Genomic DNA, 22,264 nt, shown 5'->3' with positions numbered 1-22,264 from the left:
TTAATCATGAAAAATACCATTGTTGTAAAGTGCCGCAGAAGTAATTAAATAACATGCAGATTTGTATACATTTCGCTATTAAGCGATAACATCAGGCAATTAAATGAATTGCTTAGTGTATGCTAAAAAACATTTTGCATAATTTATGTAACTGATATGTATGTGTAGCAGTCCATGCCTAAGCCAAGCCTATAATTATGTAATAAATGCATTTTTATCACAGTGATATATATTTAATTGGAATCCAATTGTTCACAAAATGCGGAAAATTCACTGCAACTATTTATAAGCGGTTTGAGATAATTATTCGTCGTGTTTCCTGTTTGGAAGTGCTAAAGAAATTCAAATTGTTTAACGTGGAAGTTTTTCTATACTGGGGTAAGCAAGAACAGCTACGCGGAAGTAAATCTCTGGACGGTTTAACGACGGAAATCTGTAAAAGAAAATTGGAGAAAAATGTTTCTTTTAGCCGATAGATGCCAAATTGTAACAAAATATCATCTGACTTGAAATTTTCCCGCCATTGAAAAACTTGACTGGTTTTGGATGAGTGAATTAAAAATTTAAATAAAGAATAAACATAAAATCTAACCGGCTGCATACAAATGATCACTGAATTTAGTGAATTGACGACACCATCCCGAATGAATCAAAGTCACATTTAATGCCACATCAAATTGCGAACTCATTTTCAAGCCCTAAAAAATCACATTGTTTTGCATATACGTGCCTATTTCCGCAATGGAACTAAATCGGATTGAAAAAATTTGCATACCAATAAGGTCGTGTAAACAAACATTCCATATTGAAAAAGTAGTTGCGACCGAGAATTAATTTAATGCCACGACATTCATTATGAATTATTTCCTCTTGAGGATGGCATTTAAATATCGATTGTTTAATAGCTGAACTCCATAATGGGCTTAGATTGGTTATATTACGCAATAGAAAAGAATATGTAATAGAGAGGAAAACGTGCCCAGATTTTTTAGTATAGAGATACATTTTAACAGGTTACCGATACTCAACAATGCTGGGCTTGTGGCATCTGAAACCGTTTGAGAATATTAATAATAATTCCTGTTGGGATGGGAATTTTTTAAGTGATCCTATAAAGGAATTTCGCTGAAGGATGGGAGTTCGTTTTTTTCAAGTAGTTTTCAATCATTATGGTAATTGGTTATTAGCAGTTGATTTATACACAAGGCTTCGTTTCGTTGATGTCTGGTATATTTCTTAGTTGAAGACGATTTTTTCTTGACAAACTTGATCAAATTTTTCCCTTCTTTTTTCCCTTCAAGTAATAAAGTATATTAAAAGTGGATGCATAAGTAAAACGTAAAAAAATGCATAAAGATATTAAAAAGCGGTGTTTTGTCGCATCAACAGGAGACTTTTTTTTTGTTTTGTCTTCAGCTTCAACTTGTTTTCGTCGAGGTAAATCTGACATTAAAACTCTCTACTCCGATTGTTGTGCACTGATGTTTTGACAAAAAGCGTTCAATCTGCAAATTTGGAGTGTTTTTTGCGTCCAAATCAGTGTCCGAAAGGCACAACTTTTCTATAAAAAAGTCTAATGCAAATGTTGTGCCGAGTCTTTCGGGTACGACACTGAATTTTTGGTAAAAAATGTGTTTCGCGTCCAAACCAGCCTTGTGACCAAAATAAACTTATTTCAAAATTAAGCGCTAATCTTGAACTAACCCTTTTGCTAATTTTAAGCTAAACTTTTCAGAGATTTTTTATATTTTAATTCCTTAATTCCTTCTTTTTCCTAACATTTTTCAAAAGCTTAATATTATAAGAAGAGCACAAAAACGGATATTCAAAATATTCCACTTTTTCGTCGCAATAAACGCACCTTAAGTAAAATCCGCATAAGTAAGTCTTCCTCTCTCAATCTTCCAAGTCTCTACCAAAATATAAAACTGAACCAGCAATGACGTAAAATTAAGCAAATAAGTGTTGATTTCTGACGATTGTATTCAATTTTTGTCCCCAAATTCAGCCTCTAACTAAATTGGGTAAAAAACAATGACAAACTGTTTAACAAAAGCAAATGACAAAGTTTGTGTCTCTTGCTTCCAAAAATTTGAATCAGCAGCCATAAATAGTTAACGGGCTTAACCGCAAGCAAACATTATTTTGTCCATATTTAATTCACTCTTTGTTCTGGAATTAGGACCCGATATTCGATAAATTTGCATAGCACCATTAAGGAACATCCTGAACGTTACTTTTAATAAAATCAGCACAGCATTGACGCAGTTATTAACTTCTTTAAACATGTGCCAATCTCACAGTCAAAGTAGCTTGAGATCTACAAAATATCGCCCAGTATTTCCCGAAAAACGAATAAGCATTCGTTTGTAAGGAACTTTTCAACAATAATTCAAAAAATTATAATTGATACAATGTACTAAAATTGTCTTACCTAAAGCAACGATTTGATACCCCGGTGGTGGTTGCAGCACTCTTCGAGCCCAAGCATTTCTGAGCACCTCAAGAGCACAAGGTTCTGATCCTACCAGCAAAGCTCCTGGATTCACGTAACCATAATAAGTCAGGCTTTTGGTGGCCCCATTTAAGGCGTTATTCCACCAGCAGACTGAATTCGCCGAAAGTAATCCCTGTAACAATACAAAATATGTACATATTTCTAACAGATGAAATGCGAGATTTTGAACTGAACCACAATTTCTACAGTTTTTTTCGTCTTCAAATTAAAAAGTCTTTTAATATCCAATTATTCCAATTTTCCTTTGAAAGTGCTTCCTGTTTTTTATTAATATCTAAGGAAGAAAAACAATCCATGACGCTTTTACAGCAAAAGCAATTGTAGAATGCATTTTTTAATTGATCAAATTGAAGTAACTCATAGCTGCAGGGTACCGCATTACTCAATCAAACGTTTTAGACCCGGTTTATTCGATTGTGCACCTGAAAAAAATCGTAAGTACTTTGCATTTGTCACGGAATAGAAAGCACTTATTACTGAATGTTCCAACAGCGACTTTACACATCAAACTTAATTTATAGATAGAAAACCATGTCGAACGCGGCTCTCAGCACGAGCCGGGTGGAAATCAATGAAGAGAACCTCAATTGAAATTGTGAATTAAAGAATTAATAGTTTTTTTGCGCGCTGCATTGTTACATTAAATGGAAAAATAATCCATTTAGTTCTAAGAAAGTTCAATGAAAGGGACCAATTGCGGAACGTAAATCGGATTATTGAATAATAGTCGCAAGTGTGTACGCACTTGTTGCCCATTAAAACATTATAATTACCAGAAAAGTTAAGTTTGACTGTGCTAAACGAAATTTGCTTCGAACTTGGATCAATTCATTTTTATTTTGACTATAACGGAAAATCTCGGGGAATTTTTCAACACGGAAAAGATTTTTTTTTATTTCCTGATAGCGACTTTTTTGCTTTAAGGATAAAATGCAAAACTGATGAAAAAATTAAAATTATTATAAAGATAATTTTTGCTCCCCTGTATGCTCGATATGTAAGCGTGTCCATAAAATTTTTCGGTGAAATCTACAGCGATCGATTATAAATGATGAACAGGGGGGAGTTAAAACTCTAGCGATTTTCCAGTTCTTCCTGTCGGTCTACCTTTTGACTCTAAGCCCTGACTTCTGAAAGTATGAGTCAGTTTTAAACAAACGTTTGTCCACATTACTGAAAATTTTGTATATCAGGAGCCTTTTAAAGGTGAAAATCCGGTTAGTGAAGCAAATGAAACTCGAGACAATTCAGACAGACAAAAAAAACGAGACAATTCTCCTGAAACGAAATCAAACGAATTTTCCAATGACAATTCAGTCTTTTGGAATTGTTAAGTCATTCTTTCTCAATGCWCTATAGACTATTAAATTTTCGAGCTTTACTATTGGGCAAAGATCGTGACAAAATACAGGYTGATTCRCAAGGAATTGRAAAARTTTTAAGGGTATGTGTAGGAATGTGTAGGAAACAAAMAGAAGAACAATAAGCTYATATGTKCAAGGGCGAGTTTTATTTGCTTCAGAGATTGTTATAATAATTKMTATTTAAAAACGAACAAAAAACTCTAARAAARTCAACAAAKAAAAGCAAACAATTAAWTTATAMMAATTTTYCGAAAACATTAACTCCCATTTTGATGTAGGAGTCACCAAAATTCGAAGCCACTTCACTATATTTACAGAAACTTTGCCTAATGTTYCATCTAAATGATCTTCCAGAAATGTAAAAAATCATCCCYAYAAGCCTAYTCAAAATGAAAGAAYTGTRCACCTTATTTTGATTGCCGCAGAATACGTTAAAACTAAACGGACGATAAAAATTGCGTTCTTGCTTAGCATCAAAAGTTTCGAATCCATTGAAAAACTCTAATCTTAACGAAAATTAGTGTTATGTTCCTAAATGGGGCTAAAAAATGATTTCTTCCTGAATCATCTTGTATAAACAAAAACAATTACGTAGAGATTGGTTGCAGTCGCTCCAAACTAATAACTCGTCCTATTTTAGCAGAAAAAAAATGTAAACCAGAGCACAAATTGATGTTACGGTATCATTTAAATCTACATTAGTCTTTTGGCAAAAAATCCTCCAACAGATCTTGCTGTGCAGGCAAAACAAGGGCCTTTTCGAAAAAATTGCTCAACATCCACGTACTTTATAGTTTATCAAACTAGATTAATCTGCCGTTACTCTAACGTCTAGTAGGTAATCTGGAAGGTAAAAGTTATGTTGGGCAAGCCCAAAATGCACTTTTTGCCATTGCCGAAAATAACAACAGGCTTCGAGACTAATTAAGAGAAAAAGTCGCAACCGTGCCTTTTACTATCATTATTTTTCGGGTAAGACTATGATCACGTTTTATCTAGGAAGCTCATAAGAAAAGTTCCTTTGTTGATCAAATTGTTTGATTTTTTCGAGTTCGCCGAAACCAGCTTGATTCGTGAAGTCTGTCTTTTGTGAAAGGTTTTTAAATTACCATAAACTCAACAATAATTACTCTTACATAAGCGACTGTTAAATAGATAACGCATTGTTGTGACCCGAAAGCTTTCTACGCATTGCATGCCTTTCAATCAAACAAATCATCAGGAAAGTGAAATAAAGTCCCTGTCTCAAACTCTTTTGAAAGCAATAAGTCTCCTTAATATATCGTCAAAGAATACCGAGTCATTATTTGTTTTTAATTCCATTTTAATCCAACAATAGGTCGGCAATAATTCATTTTCTTTTCAACGTTCAAGTAGAAAGTCCCATGTGTTGTACAATCAAAGTCGTATTAAAAATTGTTAGAGCACAATTAATATATGAATATCTGGTTTATACCCTCTAGACTAATTTGTCTAGGTTTTTTCGAGACTCATGCCGCATTTCATCAGCTTTGAGCCCAATTTAAATCACCTTGAAAGAAAGACGAATTAAAAAAATATCTTTTAATCAAAGCCATATTCACGTTCGTAATGAAAAAAACTTTCAAGTCATCAATCAATTTGGTTGTAGCTAATATAACATCCCCAGCTACTGTAACGAAAATATACAGGCCAATAATTACCTGTAATGTGTTATTACAGTCATTATCGGCGGATTTATTTAATAAAGCCAAGGCTAGGTCTAAGTGGTAATTTTTGCAGGTTGCAGCCTTATTTGGATTTTGTAATTTACCATGTGCTAAACAAATTATTGTTTTGAATGTTGTTTTAATAATTCAAATGATCAAATCAAGGACTTTACATGTTGCAGTGACCAAATAGTCTTAACTTTGAATAAAAGAGAACGCCATCCACGTCTTTGGCATCCTTTTCTGCATTAACCCGCTTAGTTTTCGAAGAACTCTCAAAATAACAAAGCCACAATACAATAAGATTCCCAATATGTGCTTGCGGTCTTCGGTTAAGCCACTCGGCTACGTGAAAAGTTGCAATAATCCATAAACAATTCTCGTCCGCACTTAAATCAACTGAAATTGTGGCTAATTATTTTGTCTACTTTTAAAAGTAAATTATTGAAACACGAGCACGAAGCTGCGGCATTCATCAGTACAAATTGGCCATTTATCAGTAAAATGCAAGATTTATAGCTCGGTGGTCTGAAATAACTGCTGCGAAGCCTTCAGGGAATTTATAGCTAAATGTTTAATTGCACTAGTTAAGTGAGATCCGAAAAAATGCCTATAATACAATGTAATAATTCGCATTTAATATTTATATTGTAGTTTCAAATTGACCATGTCCGTTTCTAGCGGAACTCGGCGACAGAATGCAAATTTTCACTAACCAAAGCTAATTTTCGAATAAAGATGGAACCATTTGACTTTGTGCTATGAAGTGTGTAATTATTGAGCTCACTCTGGAGTAAAAGTGTCGATAAACGGTGAAGATGCTATCGAGATATTAATGATTAAAAATGATGCCTGAATAGTTGAAGACTTGGAACTTTCTTTCACCAGAACGTTTCCAAAATAAATAACGCTAAAAGGTTCTAAGGCTTGTTTATGGAACGATTCTTCTCTTTCGTTCTAGTTAAATTCGGTTATTTTTCAAACTATCTGTTTTTTAAACGCATCGCATTTTGGTTATATTTTTTATTAAATATTTTAATGTTCTTCTATTAATTCCAGTGCGCTTTATTAATCCTGACTGTTTCAGAGATATGAAGTTAAAAATTGAATTAAGACTGAAAAGACGCCACCAAATTAGGTGGATTTAAAAAAAGGTTGTAAATATTTTGAAATTATTCGAATATTGTTTATCTTTGAGTATATTTAATTGAGAGTATGCGGAACTTATTTTTGAGCCCAATTTCAGAAGGATTTGTGATAAATATGGCGAACGAATACAGAGAAAAACCCTGGAAATCCAGGTGCTACCTTACTTACAAGGAACATTTGAACAATTGAACATAATCCATACAAAATAGTCAATCGACTAAAACAAGTTGCATTAAGAAACGTAGTAGAAAACAACCCTATAGGTACAACCAATAAATCTCAAATTGCCATAGAAAAATAAATACAAAATTAACAAAAAAATCCATTCAATTTAATGAGTAAACAGTATTTTTTGATTGAAGTTATTCAAATGTCCCGGTCATTGAAAAATACAATACAAATATCAAACTCTCTCTTTGTTAAATTTTGTAGATTAAAAAAACTGCTCAAAAAAATTCAGTTTTTGATCTGTTTCAGTACAGAGTTTGCAATTTTTTTAAATAGAACCCCATACTATCGTTAAAGTGAATCTATGTTCCAACTTTGAAAATTGATCAAAATCATCTCCTTAGCAGGAGCCAAGCGAAACTTTCCTCCCTTAGGACCACGTATACGTGTTGCGTTTCAGCAAATTTTCAACGTTTCGCCTTCTTTTCAAAGGTATGATCAAATACTGAAAAATTGTCAAAAAACTTTGTTTTATCGTAATAAACGGAAAATTTTCCCACTGAATCCGTGTCCGGTCCACGTCAATCCATTGCAAAAAAGTTTTAACATTATTTCTGCTTATTTCTGCAAGATATAAGCTTTTTAAGAGAGTTGTGTATTATTGGAATAGAAAATCATTTATTCAAATTTAAAAAACTTCCAAACCTGCATCCTTAATTAGACTGAACTGAAACTTTGCAGGTCAAGGGCTACATATATTCGCCTTACTTTTGCTTCGGTCTGGAAAATATGAATTTTTACATGGAGCAGTCTGTTTTCTTTTAAATACATGTATGATCCATATCCATATCATATAGCTTTTCTTCAACGGTCTGTATTTGAAAAACAGATGAAACATACATCATAACGGTCAAAGCCGACTAATATAAAATCGTATGAATTTGCAAATATCATCATCTGGATATCTCTGGAAATCTCAAAATTTGTACGTACTTATATCGCCTTGTGAGCTGCCAAAAAGGAATGAGCTTAAAACTCAATTGCAGTCATTAATTAAACCATTGCACACTTTAGGACAATGGATTTGGCAAGATTATTCACTTTTAGTTATTTTAATTTGTGCGTCGAACGTGGAGAAATTCCTATGAAAAATTTAGAAAATTCCAAACACAACAGAAGGAAAATCCTTTGATTAAACGAACGTTACTCAACTATTACGTCTTTGTGTTGTTTATTTTTGCAACAAACGTAATACAGAAGCGAATAGAGAGTGTAGTAAATGGAAAGGAAATTGAATTGGCGTCCACTTACTAACCGATGCCTCTCAACCTTAAGATGTTAAACACTTTTGTCAACATATTTCTGGCTACCTACTCGACTGAAAAGTCGAGGACATTTTGGCACTTTAAACTCACGATATTTCGGTGCATAATTAAAATATTTACGGTTGCGCAACCAATTCTAAATCAATCTGATTGCCTTTAACAGAGAATGGTTTGATTTGAGTTGATAGAAACCGATTTGAAACATCCACTTAGAAAAGTCGTGAGCTTTTATCAATAAAGAAACAACAACAACCGACCATGAAACTAATTCTAATCATTACCTTCTGCCCTATGGGCAGACGTATTTAAATTACTACGATTATTATCCCCCATTGGCTACTCAAAGCTGATTCCTCCAATTTTGCCGTTTTCTCACGACCGATTCCGATTGATTATTCTATCTTGCAGCTAAATCGACTTCCTCCGCATTCGGCTAATTCTCGTTTGTTCCTCGATGCAAACACAAAAGTGTCCGATATTGTTTGCATAACTAATCCGTATTCATTTGCAACTCGATCAGTGCAATCATACATTTCGACCAAGTAACGTTTGGCTTCAAGCTGTAATTTTCTATTTCGTCTTGCTTGTTTTTGCACTTCATTTCCGAAACATGCAAACGTATCGGTTTGGTCTATCAGATTGAGGCTTTTACTTGATCTGAATATACGTTTAAGGAGCTCTGTGGTGAAATAAGCAAAACGATGAAAGCTGAGGATTCAGCACATAGTTGCAATTGAAATTAGTTAGATCTCGACGATCTGTTTCTTCAATATTTTATGTAAAAGTTCACTCTCCATCCCCCACAAAGCAATTCTTTTTTGACAAATGTTAAAGACATTTTTTAAGATTCTCCTGAAAACAGCTTTGTTACAATTCAACGATTCGTGCAAAGACACTTTTTACACATATTTTCTATAGGAACTGTAAAAATTCTTGGGTGTGTTTATTTGTGGATCCTATGCTTGAATGTAAGTATTTTAATTTCAAATTCCTTTCCTCCAAATCCTTTCACAAACGCTTCAGCACCGGCAGTTTTTTAAGAAACGCTATTATTAATCCCAAATTCATGTCAAAGCAGCTCAATTTTTAATAACTTGGAGTACATTTCGTACACGTCTTTACCTAGACTTTAGCGAAAAATATCTTCACTGATCAATAATCGAGCTCAGAAAAGAAAATCCGTACTATTCACAAGCTGCAAGCGATCTCGTGTGGCATTGAATGTGAAATGTCTCCTACACATTAAAGGCATTTTTCTAATTACTTTATTCTCCATTATTCTGCGCGTACATGTACGAAAGCAACCTGATTAGCATATAATTCTCGTCAAAATAACGGCATTTTTGAAGCTAAATTGCAAATTTGCCGGCAAAGGTAGCTACTAATTATAATATTACGGCAACGATGATGAAAGTAATTATAGACGACGACTGAAGAAAAAAACTTAATGGGAAATCGACAATTATTTACATGTTTGGCTGTGATGCCGTTGAATATAAATATGCGAATAATTGACCTGGTAAGGAGTAGAATGAGCCAATAATTTCCTGCGGTGGGCTCAGGTGGGAGCTGGATGTACTTGAATAGAAATTTTTCAAGGCAAAGCCAAGTGCTGTAGTAGAAATGCATTGAAATTGTCATCCTGAATTGAGGATTCTTTCAAGCAAATTCTTTCCGATTTTTGAAAATTTTGATTTTCCATTGTTTGCTTCCTTTCCTGGTGGCATGATTCAGCTATCAGTAACTTTGGCACTACTTTTGTAGCTTTTGGCCCCTTGTTGCCATGTAGATGCAGAGCTTTTTCTAAAATATTGTAAACTTGTATTTTGTCATATTTTTCGCCGAAAAACGACGTGGGAGTTTCCGGATTCTGCAATAGGATTTTCAATTTGTTTTCCCTAAATCGATGTCATTTTCCTGTGAACACACTTTATAATGTCTTGTCAGGCATTTTGAATTAATTATCGTATTGCTAATTACATTGCTCAGATTTGCAAATTTTTGTTTTTTTGACCAGCCTTTAACATTAAATGGTCTAATTAAAATATGGGTGGTCTGCTGCTAACACACCGCTAATTAGCCTCGAATTATAACTGATTTTAGCTGTAAACTTTCATTTTTGCCTTTTTGAAAGTATTACCCCAGAATCCAGACTACAGTGCCTAAAGGTAACGATTTTTATGATTGTGGTCTAACGAATAGTAGGGTGCAAGTGGTCCTGGCCTTTCATTTGGATTTACGTCGTTTTCCAAGAACGAAATTTTTCGACAAAATTAGAGTTTTAGGAAATTTCAGCGATCTGGATGCGAACAGAATTTCATTTTGTAGAAGTAGATGGCAATCAGGGTTGTAGTTTTTCTTTGATAGCATTTACGCTGTTCGCATGGGCATATTTGCGAATTTTTTTGAGCCCAATTTCCATTTTTCGTTATGATAATTTTATGTTACGGTTTTTTGAAAATGGTAGCGCACTTGATTTCGCACGCTCCAGAATTTTCTTCCTATAAAACAACCACTTTAAAGTGCTTCTATTCACTAATAACAGACAGATATTAATTCACCCGGTAATAAGCCATAATTTCCTGCAGTGGGATCAGGTAGGAGATGGATGTACTTGACTAGAAAATTTTCCAGGCAAAGTCAAGTCCAAGAAGTTATCTTTGTTGCCATATGTTGCAAAAATGAAATATTTTGAAAGAATCTTGACGTTGCAGTTACACACTTAATTGACAATATAATTGTTTGAAAATAGGAAAATTTCCAATCAAATCCTACGGCGCATTAATTTTCCATAAATTTCAGAAGTTGACTGTAAAAATGCTTTCAAATGCCAATTCCGCCTCTTTGCCTCTAAAAAACCAGAACTGCCAAAACTTGAGGTTAAAAAGTGATGTTCTACTCAATGATGCATCTGAGCGCCTAATAACTCCATCATCATCCCAAAGTTAAAAACATTTAGAGCTAAAACTTCAAGGTTTTATTAACAAAATCCGTGCACCTTAATTCAATAAAATTCAATTCAATCGTATGTTCCGTAACTTTTCTAGCGATTTTGAAACTTGACATGGAAAATAGAGCTTTACTCAATACCACAGCTGGGCACCTAAAATTTTACACCTTACAGAATTAAGCAGATACCGAACTGTATGGCGTTATTGACAATTTTTAGGGATGCAAGAGCCGAAATTATTAATCTGGTTTCTGTAGAATTTGCGAAACTTGACCTGAAAATGCGCTATTCAATACTGCGGCTCGGAACCAAAATTCATAACTCCCTAAGGTAATGAGATGAAAAGCTGGAACTTTAAGCAGCGAAAAACTAAATATTGAGATGTAAAACCTGAAAATTTCACATAAATCTCACTACCCATCAATCTTCTGAAATTTTTGGAACTACACTTTAAAAATTAATGATATGTTCCAAATTGCCGCCTTTACCCTTTTTCGTCTGTTCTGTGTTAAATTTTTTCAACAACAAATTTTTTAAACACCAAAATATTACGTATTTTTTAAAAAATTGATAATACTTTCAGTATTCTGTCAAAAAGACTTAATTTAGTCGCATTTTCCGCAATTAGTCGCATCTACGCGACAAAAAATTTACCACTCCCACAATTCATTAGATATAAAACTTAAACTTAATGATGCGATTGACAAAATCTATTATTGTTAATGTGGAAATTTTCAATCCAATCGCTTATCTTGTTGATGCTGTAGAGTTTTCCAAACTTTACCTAAAAATGCCTTACCCAATACTGCGGCTCGGCATCAAAAAATTATGTCGGTTAGTTCAGGTGGGAGCTTAGTGGATTAAAACGGAAATTTTCCAAGGCAAAAGCCAAGTTCTCTAGTAAAAATTGATTGAAATGACCATCCTCACCTTCCCTTTATTAATAGTAATGTCGGAAATAAGGAAAAAGAACCACTAAAGACGGTTTGAAACAAGTAGAAGACTGTTTATGAGAAGAATAAATAAACTTAGGAAAAATACCAGTTTAGGTAAATGCTTTACGAGCAAAACATTCAACAGTCAAAAATGGGAAAGTGCTTTGTACATATCAGTGAAGAAACAACACAATTCATTAGCAACGGATTGATCTGAATATTTGATTGGTTTCCACTGCACGAACTATAAGTTAATAAGAAATAACAATAACAATAGTGCTGTTAAGAAACAAATCAGTCAATCACCTAAACGTCGATTTCTCAAATGGTTAGCCACGAGGTCAATGTTACTTCGTGATGGATTGTTGGAAGATTAATAATGTTGGCAACTTAAACGTGCAAATTTAGCCTGCATTTTTGCTCATTATCACTTAATATATCTCTGCAATTCACCGTAACAGGTGTGACCTATTGTGAGTATTGTATACGATTCGGACCTTGCTGATATTATTGGGTACATGGGAACAGCTTGCTATATATGTTGAATGCAAGGCTTTTTTGGTCTCCGTTAACGCCGAGTGATTTGTTACGTTTAAGATAACTGTCTGATTTGTTATGATGTGACCTTATATGACCTGAATAATTTGATTAGATACAGCCTTGCAAGTGTTAGATTGATGAATTGATATTAATGGATATCAGTTGGATTTTAAACGACAAATTACTGCCTTACCTGGAACAAGAGGTACCCATTTTCGTACATCCAAAAATCCCCTGGATCTCCTTGACAGCCTTCTTTTCTGACTATAATAGCGATGATGTTGTTGAGCTTAACACGGCAATTTACTACGCCATCCTGTCCTGTGCGACTTGAAGTCATCTTCAGGTGATCATCCTTAAATAACAAAAAAAACAATGTATGTTTTCTTAATACAACAGTCGCATAATTGGAATTGTCGGTTTTTTTTTCACCCAAAAGGGAAAGTGCGTATGTATTTTAAATAATTTGACATTATCGGAAGCAAGCAAGCTAAGTGAATCTAAATATTTGCATTCACATGGCATGGCATTAAAATACATCAATTTCACAACATAAGTGGAGAAAGTGAAATACTTAACATTTCCATTTTTTTTAATTTCAAAAGGTGTTTCTGTGACCTTTCTTCTTGTTACCCAATTTTTTTATAAGCAAATTACGAGCGGTTTCTGCTCTCTGAAGGAGTGTAAATTATCTTGGAAATTGGCAATGGCAATGGTACGTCGGTGCAATCGACTGTCGCAATCTCTAAATAACTTCGTGTTTTTCACAATAATAAACAATATTCTTGCAGCTTCACCTCGTACATACCTACATGTGAACTTGTACCGTAAGAAGCTATTTTTAGTCGCAACGACTAGTACGGGTAATTTAAATGTCCTTTTGTGAATGAAAACAATCACGTTCTTCATATGAAGACATGAAGGCAAAAGCTATCAAGGAAAAAGCTGTAAATAATTTTCTGAAAATGGGAAAAGTTTTTTCATAAGTCTTGGTCATTTTAAGTGTATTGGTCATAAGTTTTTTCATAATTGTATTGGTCATTTTCCCGCAGTGTTGGTAAAAAATCGAACATTGCAAAAGTTCAGTCTGAGGTTTCAGTCGACAAAAGTTTTCTTTTTCGAATGCTGTACGGTTATATAGCGGCCAGCCCCGCAATCATAAAGCTTTGAGTGAGTTTAAGGTGAAAGCCATGTGCATTTAGAGATATCCTTCCAATAAATCGCTATTCTTCAGTTATCGGGTTAAAACTTTCTTAAGCTGAAATTGACGGACATTGTGTTCCAATCCAAAAATAATTGATTTACGTTTAACGCAAATTTGCACGCGTTTTGTTATATTTTCCGTTAAAATGATCAGCAAATTCATACTTCAGCCTAGTACAGCCTGTAGAAAAAGCTCTATCATCTTATATAAAAATTATGAGGCCTATAGATCTTTGTAGTTGTCGCCATTTTTTATTTAGTTACTCGCGAACTAATTTTTGCAGGAATCCTTTATTAAGTAACGTTGAATTCACTTTTTCAGAGTCAATTTTTTTAAATTAACAAAGCTATGCTATTATTTCAAGAATTTACAAAAAAATGTGAATTTAAATTCTTGAAATAAATTCGCTTGCTCTAAAGTTTTCCCTTTTGAAAATGTTCTAGCTGATCTTTGCCAAGTAAAAAATTAAAAAATTCTTTAATCCTGTTTTTTATAAAGACAATTAAATAATTCAAAACCGTTTACGGAAATCTCGCCGTTTCTATGTCATTTCCTGAATGACTAGCTGCTAATATAAAGACAAATTTCTTTGCCGGCTAGTAGTAATATCTGGCAATTTAATTGCTATTCTCGATAATTGCCTTTAATTCCAGCTGCTAATTGCAACAGCATTTTCATACTGTTGTTGGTGTTAAACGATTTGCTTTAATGAGACACTTCCTTTCTAGAAAAAAATGTGAATCTAGACAATGCTTTTGCTGTCTCTGCTATTATTCAGACCAATTTCAGTTGCGCAATATATGCAAGGCATCAATCAAAGAGCCAAACTGTATGTAAAGTGTTTCTCTCTGTTTCAGAATGTTGATGCTAATAAAAATTGCATTAAAAAAACCTCTAAAGATTAAGTCCTGCTTCTGAGAAATGCTAAGGCTGTATAATACCGAAGAAACTCACGTGGATGGAATGCTTTCAACTTAATGGAGTCACACTTATTTTGAAGTTAAAGCTGAAAATCTGATAATAATGATTAATGAAGAAATTTCAAACAATATCATCGCCGACTAAATGAAGATTCAGTATCCGGATGCAGGCCGTTCAAAATTGGTTGAAGTGAAATATAACTACTTGTGCGTGCATAAAGTGGAAAGTAATTAGGTTATAAATGAGACACTTAATTGTCTTACGTGGGCTTTTGCGAAATATATTGGTGAACTATTTTTGGTTGAGAATGTCTCGACCGCCTTGATCGATCATTAGGCAAATATACGGGTATTGCACAAGTTAGTGGACTAGAAACAATCCTAACTAGGCTGTGTATATGGGTTGTGTGCTCATGTCGCTAAACAGCTTTTGTACCCTCAACCGATATTTTTTAAGCACTAGCAAATATTTATTTCTTAATATATTGTATTCTATTTATATTATAACTAATGAATTTTTCCATAGAATTGCACAACTTTTGGCTAATTAGTGACCAGAGCGGTAGAAAATCGTTTTACTATTTTCAATTTGAAAATCTGCATTAAGCAATAGTTTTTAATGAAGATTAACTATTGCGATTTGTCTTATGCAATCAGCGGTAATTTGCCAAGTAAACATAATACGTATTTAAATAGTTTGTTTTCATTTTCTACAATTGTTTCAGAGTGGGAATTTTCCAGTAGTAACAAAGCAATTAGCTTCTTTATCTATGCACACGTTTGAATTTATGTATGTGCTTCTCATTAATTTAGTGTTGGATTAAAAATTGTTGTACTAACTATATCAAGTCTGCTTGATGAGCTTCCTTCAAAATGCTCTGCAATTTTAATCCATTCAATAAAGATGTTGTCGCTTGAGCAGGACTATATTTATCTACTGATCTATTTAATGCTACAATTTTTATCTGTTTGTTGCGTTCTAACTCTTGAACTACATCACACCACACATTCGAGCAGGAAACGTTATTCCTTGTCTTCGTGCGAACAGTTTTCCCTAAATGAAGTCGAATTATTGAAGCAGTTAGGAATATTTGAACGAAAGGCTTCAATGCGTTCTTTGTGCAAATTTAAGCAAAACGACTTGATCAGGTTGGGATTCTTTAAAGCCCATAATCGCAACGGCAGACACAACTTGATTGGAAAATGAGTAGCCGAGTAAAGCTGAAGAATGACCGTAATAATAATTATTTAAAATAAAATGTAAAGAGTATATATTTATGAAACTACTGATTCGTTCCTTAAATATTTTTAACTCATGTAAATCCGCAGATCCAACTTTGTTAACTCTAATTTAATATTTAATATTTCTTCAGTCAAATATTCCTTCGGAAACTCTAAAATGTTATTTTCTTTTGTACAGTCATGCACATACAGGTGGACACACCTAGGTGCTTCACATTTTTGGATTGATTAGCTTTTGAGGTAAGATTGGTTATTGGATGGACTGTTGTTAATTTATAAATTGTAAACTCGTCATTTGAATAAACTTTGAATTTGAATTAAAATATTTTTTTTATTTAACATCAAAAGTTAATAAAACAAACCAAGCTGAAGAATGAAGTGTCGACTAATTAAGCCACAACAGCTCAAGTGCTACAGCTCAAGTCGTTTCATGAGTAATTTGTTATTTGCTTTATCTAATTTTCAATTTAAAAGTAAAAGACGCAAATTAAAATCCATCTCTGTTTCGGGTGTATAAAATCTCAACTTTTGACTACAAAACAAAACACTATTCTTCATTTCTATTGAAAAATATCAACATTTTCAGTTTGAAAGGAAAAAAATTGTTCGTTCATATATTGAAGTGGAATTATTAAGAATGATCTGTATGGAAAATCTTCAGTTATATAAAAAGGTTTATTAAGTTAATGAGGTATGAGAACACCAAGAAAATTCTGAAAAAACAAAAATTTTATGAGAAAGATGCATAAATAAATTTAGAATACTTCTTTCCTCCTTAGCTCAATTAGTCGAATATGTATTAAAATTATTTTTTTTCTACTTGCCGTAATTATGTGAAAAACTAATTTTTAAAGTGATGACGAAAATTATAATTTCGAAAAGAAACACACTAATTTTTTAAATATTAAAATTTAAGTGACTGTTTCGCTTTTCGCTTCAAATTGCTTTATTTCGCTAAACAAACCTCAATACCAGAATGTTTTTAGAACCCCCTTGGAGAAAAATACATTAAATAGAGTTTAAAATTTGTTAAGTGTATTTTTGCGTCTCCAGAATTTGCCGTACAAAACTAAAATACAACGAAATAGGATAAAGCTGAAAACAATGCGATGTTCTTATGTTCTTATTCAAATCCAATGTAATTCGGCGTCTATGCACAAAAAAACTGTGAAAATCGCAAAAAAAAGCAACAAAAAAATATGCAAGACGAAAGTATGCACAGGGTGTATTTGAGTTGATTATCAAATAATTTAATACATACAGAGGCTCAAAACCTTTTAATTCGTTAAAATTTAAATAAATGCATCTCTTTGAATAGTCGTTGTATGTCGTCTAGCATGTCTTTCGAGATCCTTTCAGCATGTGAGTCATTGCTTTTATTCTCTGAGCAAATTTGAGGTTTTTTTATCTTACCCACTGAACTTCCATCAAGCAAATTCGAAGTCATTACCCTACAGTGAACGAATCTAAGGTTAAATCTACGTAGGAAAAAAACGTAGACTATCTCGGTGTGTGGCGTATAATTGCAATAAACACAAACACCTGCGGCACTTGGAAATTGGATAATTTACTTTTAATTTTGTTGGGTCTCGAAGCGGTACGTGGTTCTGCAACCATGAAATGGTTGTTTTCACATGGGATATTGCCGTATTTGCAAATTGTTTCCGATTCCCAAATGTCCATTAGCATTTCAGCAAAAATTCTGTAGACGAGACTACTTGGTTGATTTTACTGCTTGAGGGAATTCGCGCATTTCGATTCGCGTCAGACGGAACGTTGAGTAATTCTTAGGAGTGAATGGACTATGAATATGCTGCTATTCAGCAAACACCTGTGGTCTTACTCTAGTCTGTACTTAGTTCAGTTACCATTGAAAATCTGAAAATTCATGACTTTGATAATCGATTTGGTTTCGCTGTTAGAAAAAAATGCGGGCATATGAATGAAACGTGGAATAATTGCTGAAATGTCTAACGCCCAGTCACGAACCGACTTCTCTAATTATCTGCTAACAACCATTTGCAGAGTCTGTCTTCTCCTAAATGACCTGAGCAGCACTTCAGTGCTTAGGGGCCAAGCGTAATGTGCCACAAAACAAATTAAGAAAAGGAATAAGAGGAAAATACAGTAAATTTCGGATGGCTGTTGGCAAGAAAGTCAAATGTGTTTCGTAGGTGTAGAAACTTAGCCGGCAGACATGCTGTTACCGCGCCATTTCATTATGTTCTTTTACTCTTGTGCGTCGTTTATCTTATCTGTGAATATCGCCGGCAGATAGCATTACTTTTTTTCTAATTGGCTTTGATGTCGATTTGATGCGGATTCGCAGCTTTTACGGTTACAGACCAACAGAAAATCGGTAATCTTATGCTTGGCAAATTACCCACTAATCAATTAGAAGGTTTCCTTAACAGGCGCCCCATACGAGACCGTTTGAAAATGGCAATGCTTGAAGCTATTTTTCTAACTTTTAGTCGTCGTAGAGGAGCTGTTCTTCCGGACCTTTTGCAAGCACGATGGATAAGCATTTTCAAAGGTGGCTTGCTCGACGCAGCAGGTTTCGGATTTAAAAAAAGGGATTCTGGGCAGAAACATTAGAAAAGTAACCTTCGCAACTGATGGAAACCGCAAATCGAACTTACTTTTAGTCAGATAATTAGATGTGACCCCCATTTAATTTTTTAGTATAATTCAATTATTAAACCATTACACTTTTATTGGATGCCTTAGCAACTGTTGGATGTTCCGGCTGAATTCGCTTGCAGAAATTTTGCATAAGAAATATATAAACAGTTGCATATTTCCAATTTAATCAAAGTCTCAAACTCAAATTAACCATTAATCTCTGTCACACATCTATAATAGCATTTCAATGCGACTGAAACGGATTACGGCAATGACAATGTAAGGGCAGCGACCCAGAGACAAACATCTATACTAACACAATGCTCAGTGCAATAAAGACTTCAACAAAAGTGTTTCCCACGATATCGCGATCTATATCTGTGGCAAGCAGTTTGGTCTTGTGTACATATATTTACTACTGTCGGGGTGTTTTGGTGGCGAAAACCTCAGATCTTATCAGCTTGTGATTTTTTATGAAGCAACGACCTGGCATTGTTTGCTTCAACACTGTTTACTGAGGCTTATAGATGTATGAAACAACGACCCAACATCATTAAGAACAGAAGATGTAAATTCGGGGGAACTGTGCTTAAGTAAACAAGATATTAAAATGTAAAGTTCATTTTAAATTTCCATGGAAAAGATTTCAAAATGTTTAACCAACGTTTGTCAGCATTTACATTGCTGTTTTCTTAATCAGCCAAACTAATTGTGGGTTTCTAATCGACGGAAGATACTTTTAGGTGTTTGGCCTACCGAAAACTTAAAATGTTGTTCTCACCATTTAATCCCGGGACTGCTTTTTACGCTTAAATATTTTTGTTTTAGAGTTACTACTTTGAATGAGCTTCTTACTGAAGCCAGAATTGTTCTCAATTTGAGCTTCCTGTAGAATATAGGAAGTTTCTAAAAGATATGCTGCAATTTTTATTTCGCCACTTGCTTTTTTGGGATTAAAATTATAAGAAATACAAACCAAATTGTTCGACAAGAAAACAAATCTAATTATTGTGCCCAGTTCAGAGGTAAAGCTCAGAATTACTGTCTTATGGAAATAGTTTAACTAGCTGTGGAGTCAAGTCTGACCAGAACTTTCAAATTGCACCTTTTCCAAAAATTCCTCACGACTAGTCTACAGCCGCTAGATCTTTTAAATTTTGTCCAGTGTTATGCAATGTTAATGGCTAGAAATTAGCAGCAGGTTAATTTTTCATCAAACGACAAACTTTCGGACTCTGACAAAACTTTTACGCAGCGGCATTTTCAACAATTTTTTTAGGTACAACTTGGGAAGGCAACAATTTGTCATTAAGCTGGTTCAACCCACATACTTCATTCTAGCAAACGACCAAACTAAAATTTTTTTGAAGGGTACACTGGTTTAAAAAAAACTCCACACCTTCAAGTAAAACTTTCCAAAACTTGCAAGCCTAGACACTTAAAAGTCCTCCCTCCTAACACAGATCGGCCAGCACTTGCTTTTGCGGCAGTTAATAGCAAATTATTCGCCGTTCAAACCGAATAACTTTCAGTAAAATCGCAGTTCATATTGAGTTTTCAGAAAGTCGCTAAAGCGTGATTCGTGAAAGTGTAGAAAACATTTCCGGATCTGGGTTCTTCCTGGGATACCCCCTAAAAGTTTGATACCATAATCACTCTGTATGTATTGAATAGAAAATAATTGTGAAAAACACAAATATATAAATCTCCTATCGATTTTTTACATTATAGGATGTTGTTCGACTTCTAACAACTAACTGTTCAGTGTGACTGAAGATATTAAAAATTTTCCAGAGGAAAAATCAGATTTATATAATGCTCAAATTAATTTTTTAAATGCATAATCAGTATACCAACAATTAAGTGTCCAACGTTCCCACATTTTAAAAAGCATAAGCAACCGGAAACGAAATTATTTTATTTAACTTTATGCGCATTTTGGTCGTTTTTTGCGAAATCTGTGGACAAAATAAAACATTTCATAGATTATTTTGCCGCGTTTCTAAAGCTTACGAAATCATATGCGAAGCATAATACCAAAAGTGACATAAATCAACTAGCAAAATGGAAAAATGCTTCAAATAAACGCGTTTTAACTGTTCTCTATATATTACCAAATCATCGAGACCAGATAAGAGTTTTCACTTTTTTTATAAGCTCAGTCAGCATACAGTTTGCAAAATGTTTTTGCTATCGTCGCAATCTCTATTAAACATATTGAAATAAAGCTCGTTAAGACAATGGGATTTCACTTTCGTCTATTGCAAAATTTCAGCAATTTTATAGTTGGCAAGCATTTGAGATGTGAGAGATAGCAATAATTATGTGGAATCTATTGAGCGACTGTTTATAAAAGTGGCTGGTTTCGATGGGTAGGAAAAACAACTTCGACGACGATAAGCAAAAAATTGGAGTTTCATTAAGAGTTTTAAATATGCTGAAAAGTGGACAAAACCCTAAAACTTCAAGAGGTTCATGCAGCTAAAGTTTGAATCGATAATTTCAACTGCTTCAAAAACTTCTTTATGAAAATCATTATTTTGTTGAATTTTTCAAATATTGCTCTACTCAAAATTGAATTAACATGGTTAATGTGCAAATGTGAAGCGAGAAAACACGAAAAAAATAATAATTAGCAAACCTGACTGAAAGGAAAGAAAATAGAAGATATTAAATAAATAGAATGTCAAGGTTTTGATTACAAAATGGAAAAAAATAAAAGATTTAAAACGAACGAATTGCAAGAGCTGACGAAAATCCAACAAATGTATTGATTATATTTTAACATCGAGAATCATCGAGTAATCAGTTTTTGTTTTCAAATCAAAGAAAAATAATTTTGTCTACTAGTTACTCATGAAATCATGTGCGATGCGCGGAAAAAAATATCTTCCTTGAGATAAATAGAAAAAGCCTCCATCTTTCGTACACTGAGAAAAAGGAAATTGAAGATTGTTTTTTAAAAAATAGTGGTTTCTCGTATCTCGGCGCGTTGGTTTTTAAATTTCGCGTCTAAACCACGTTGGGGCGATTTATTCATAAAATACATTTGCATAAAAAACGCTGCATTGTGCGTGGCTATTAAAAGTACCAACTTCAAATGCCTTCAGATCATTCACTCATTTATTGGCTGCTAATTCGATTTCCTCCTACACATTAATATTAATCGATTCCAGCCGACAACACCATATGTATTCGGATTTTTAGTGAATTTTCCAGCTTTCGATAAAATAACCTTTAGTTGCTGTTAAAGAACAACTGTTTAACCATGGCAATAAATTGCCATCCCCTTCACCACGAGCCAGCAACTTAATTATCGCATCCAAGGAAGAATTAAACGCTTCCTTGTCGGGCATGGTTCCACAAGAGAATATGGTCAAACACCTCGCCTATCTAAAGACATTAAGCACTTGCTTAAGCGGATTTATCGCAAAACCGTAACTCGCTACGACATTGAAGAAAGTTAATTTGCATTTACTATTTAGAATCGGCATCCTTGTGAACAATTCGAAAAAACACAACCTGAAACTGTTATACTTCAAGTGAGATATTAAAGGATGTAGATAAATGTTATCTTGTGCGGCTGATCAGAAACAGTTTAAATTAGCCTGAACTAGAACATGAAATGGCATGAAT

General features: G+C 33.8%; 1 protein-coding gene across 5 annotated transcripts in view; it reads right to left on the bottom strand.

Annotated features, from left to right (window-relative positions):
- LOC109535775 overlaps positions 1-22,264 on the bottom strand; it is an 84,033-nt gene that overhangs the window by 6,488 nt on the left and 55,281 nt on the right. For 4 of the 5 annotated variants that reach the window (XM_019901770.2, XM_048664754.1, XM_019901773.2 and 1 more), the window contains 2 exons: positions 12,831-12,992; positions 2,435-2,630 (listed from right to left, as the gene is read on the bottom strand). In XM_019901770.2, coding sequence (XP_019757329.2) covers positions 2,435-2,630; positions 12,831-12,977 — 343 coding nt within the window. In that variant the 5' untranslated portion in view covers positions 12,978-12,992. Of the gene's footprint in view, positions 1-2,434; positions 2,631-12,830; positions 12,996-22,264 lie in introns of all 5 variants that reach the window. The other variant, XM_048664753.1, reaches the window with a different exon arrangement.

The sequence above is a fragment of the Dendroctonus ponderosae genome, unplaced genomic scaffold (genome assembly GCF_020466585.1).
Source record: "Dendroctonus ponderosae isolate FM_Combo_2020 unplaced genomic scaffold, Dpon_F_20191213v2 Dpon_F_20191213_3, whole genome shotgun sequence".
NCBI lineage: Eukaryota > Metazoa > Arthropoda > Insecta > Coleoptera > Curculionidae > Dendroctonus > Dendroctonus ponderosae.
Note: the sequence above shows the minus strand (reverse complement) of the source record. Positions and strands in the feature narration are given on the sequence as shown.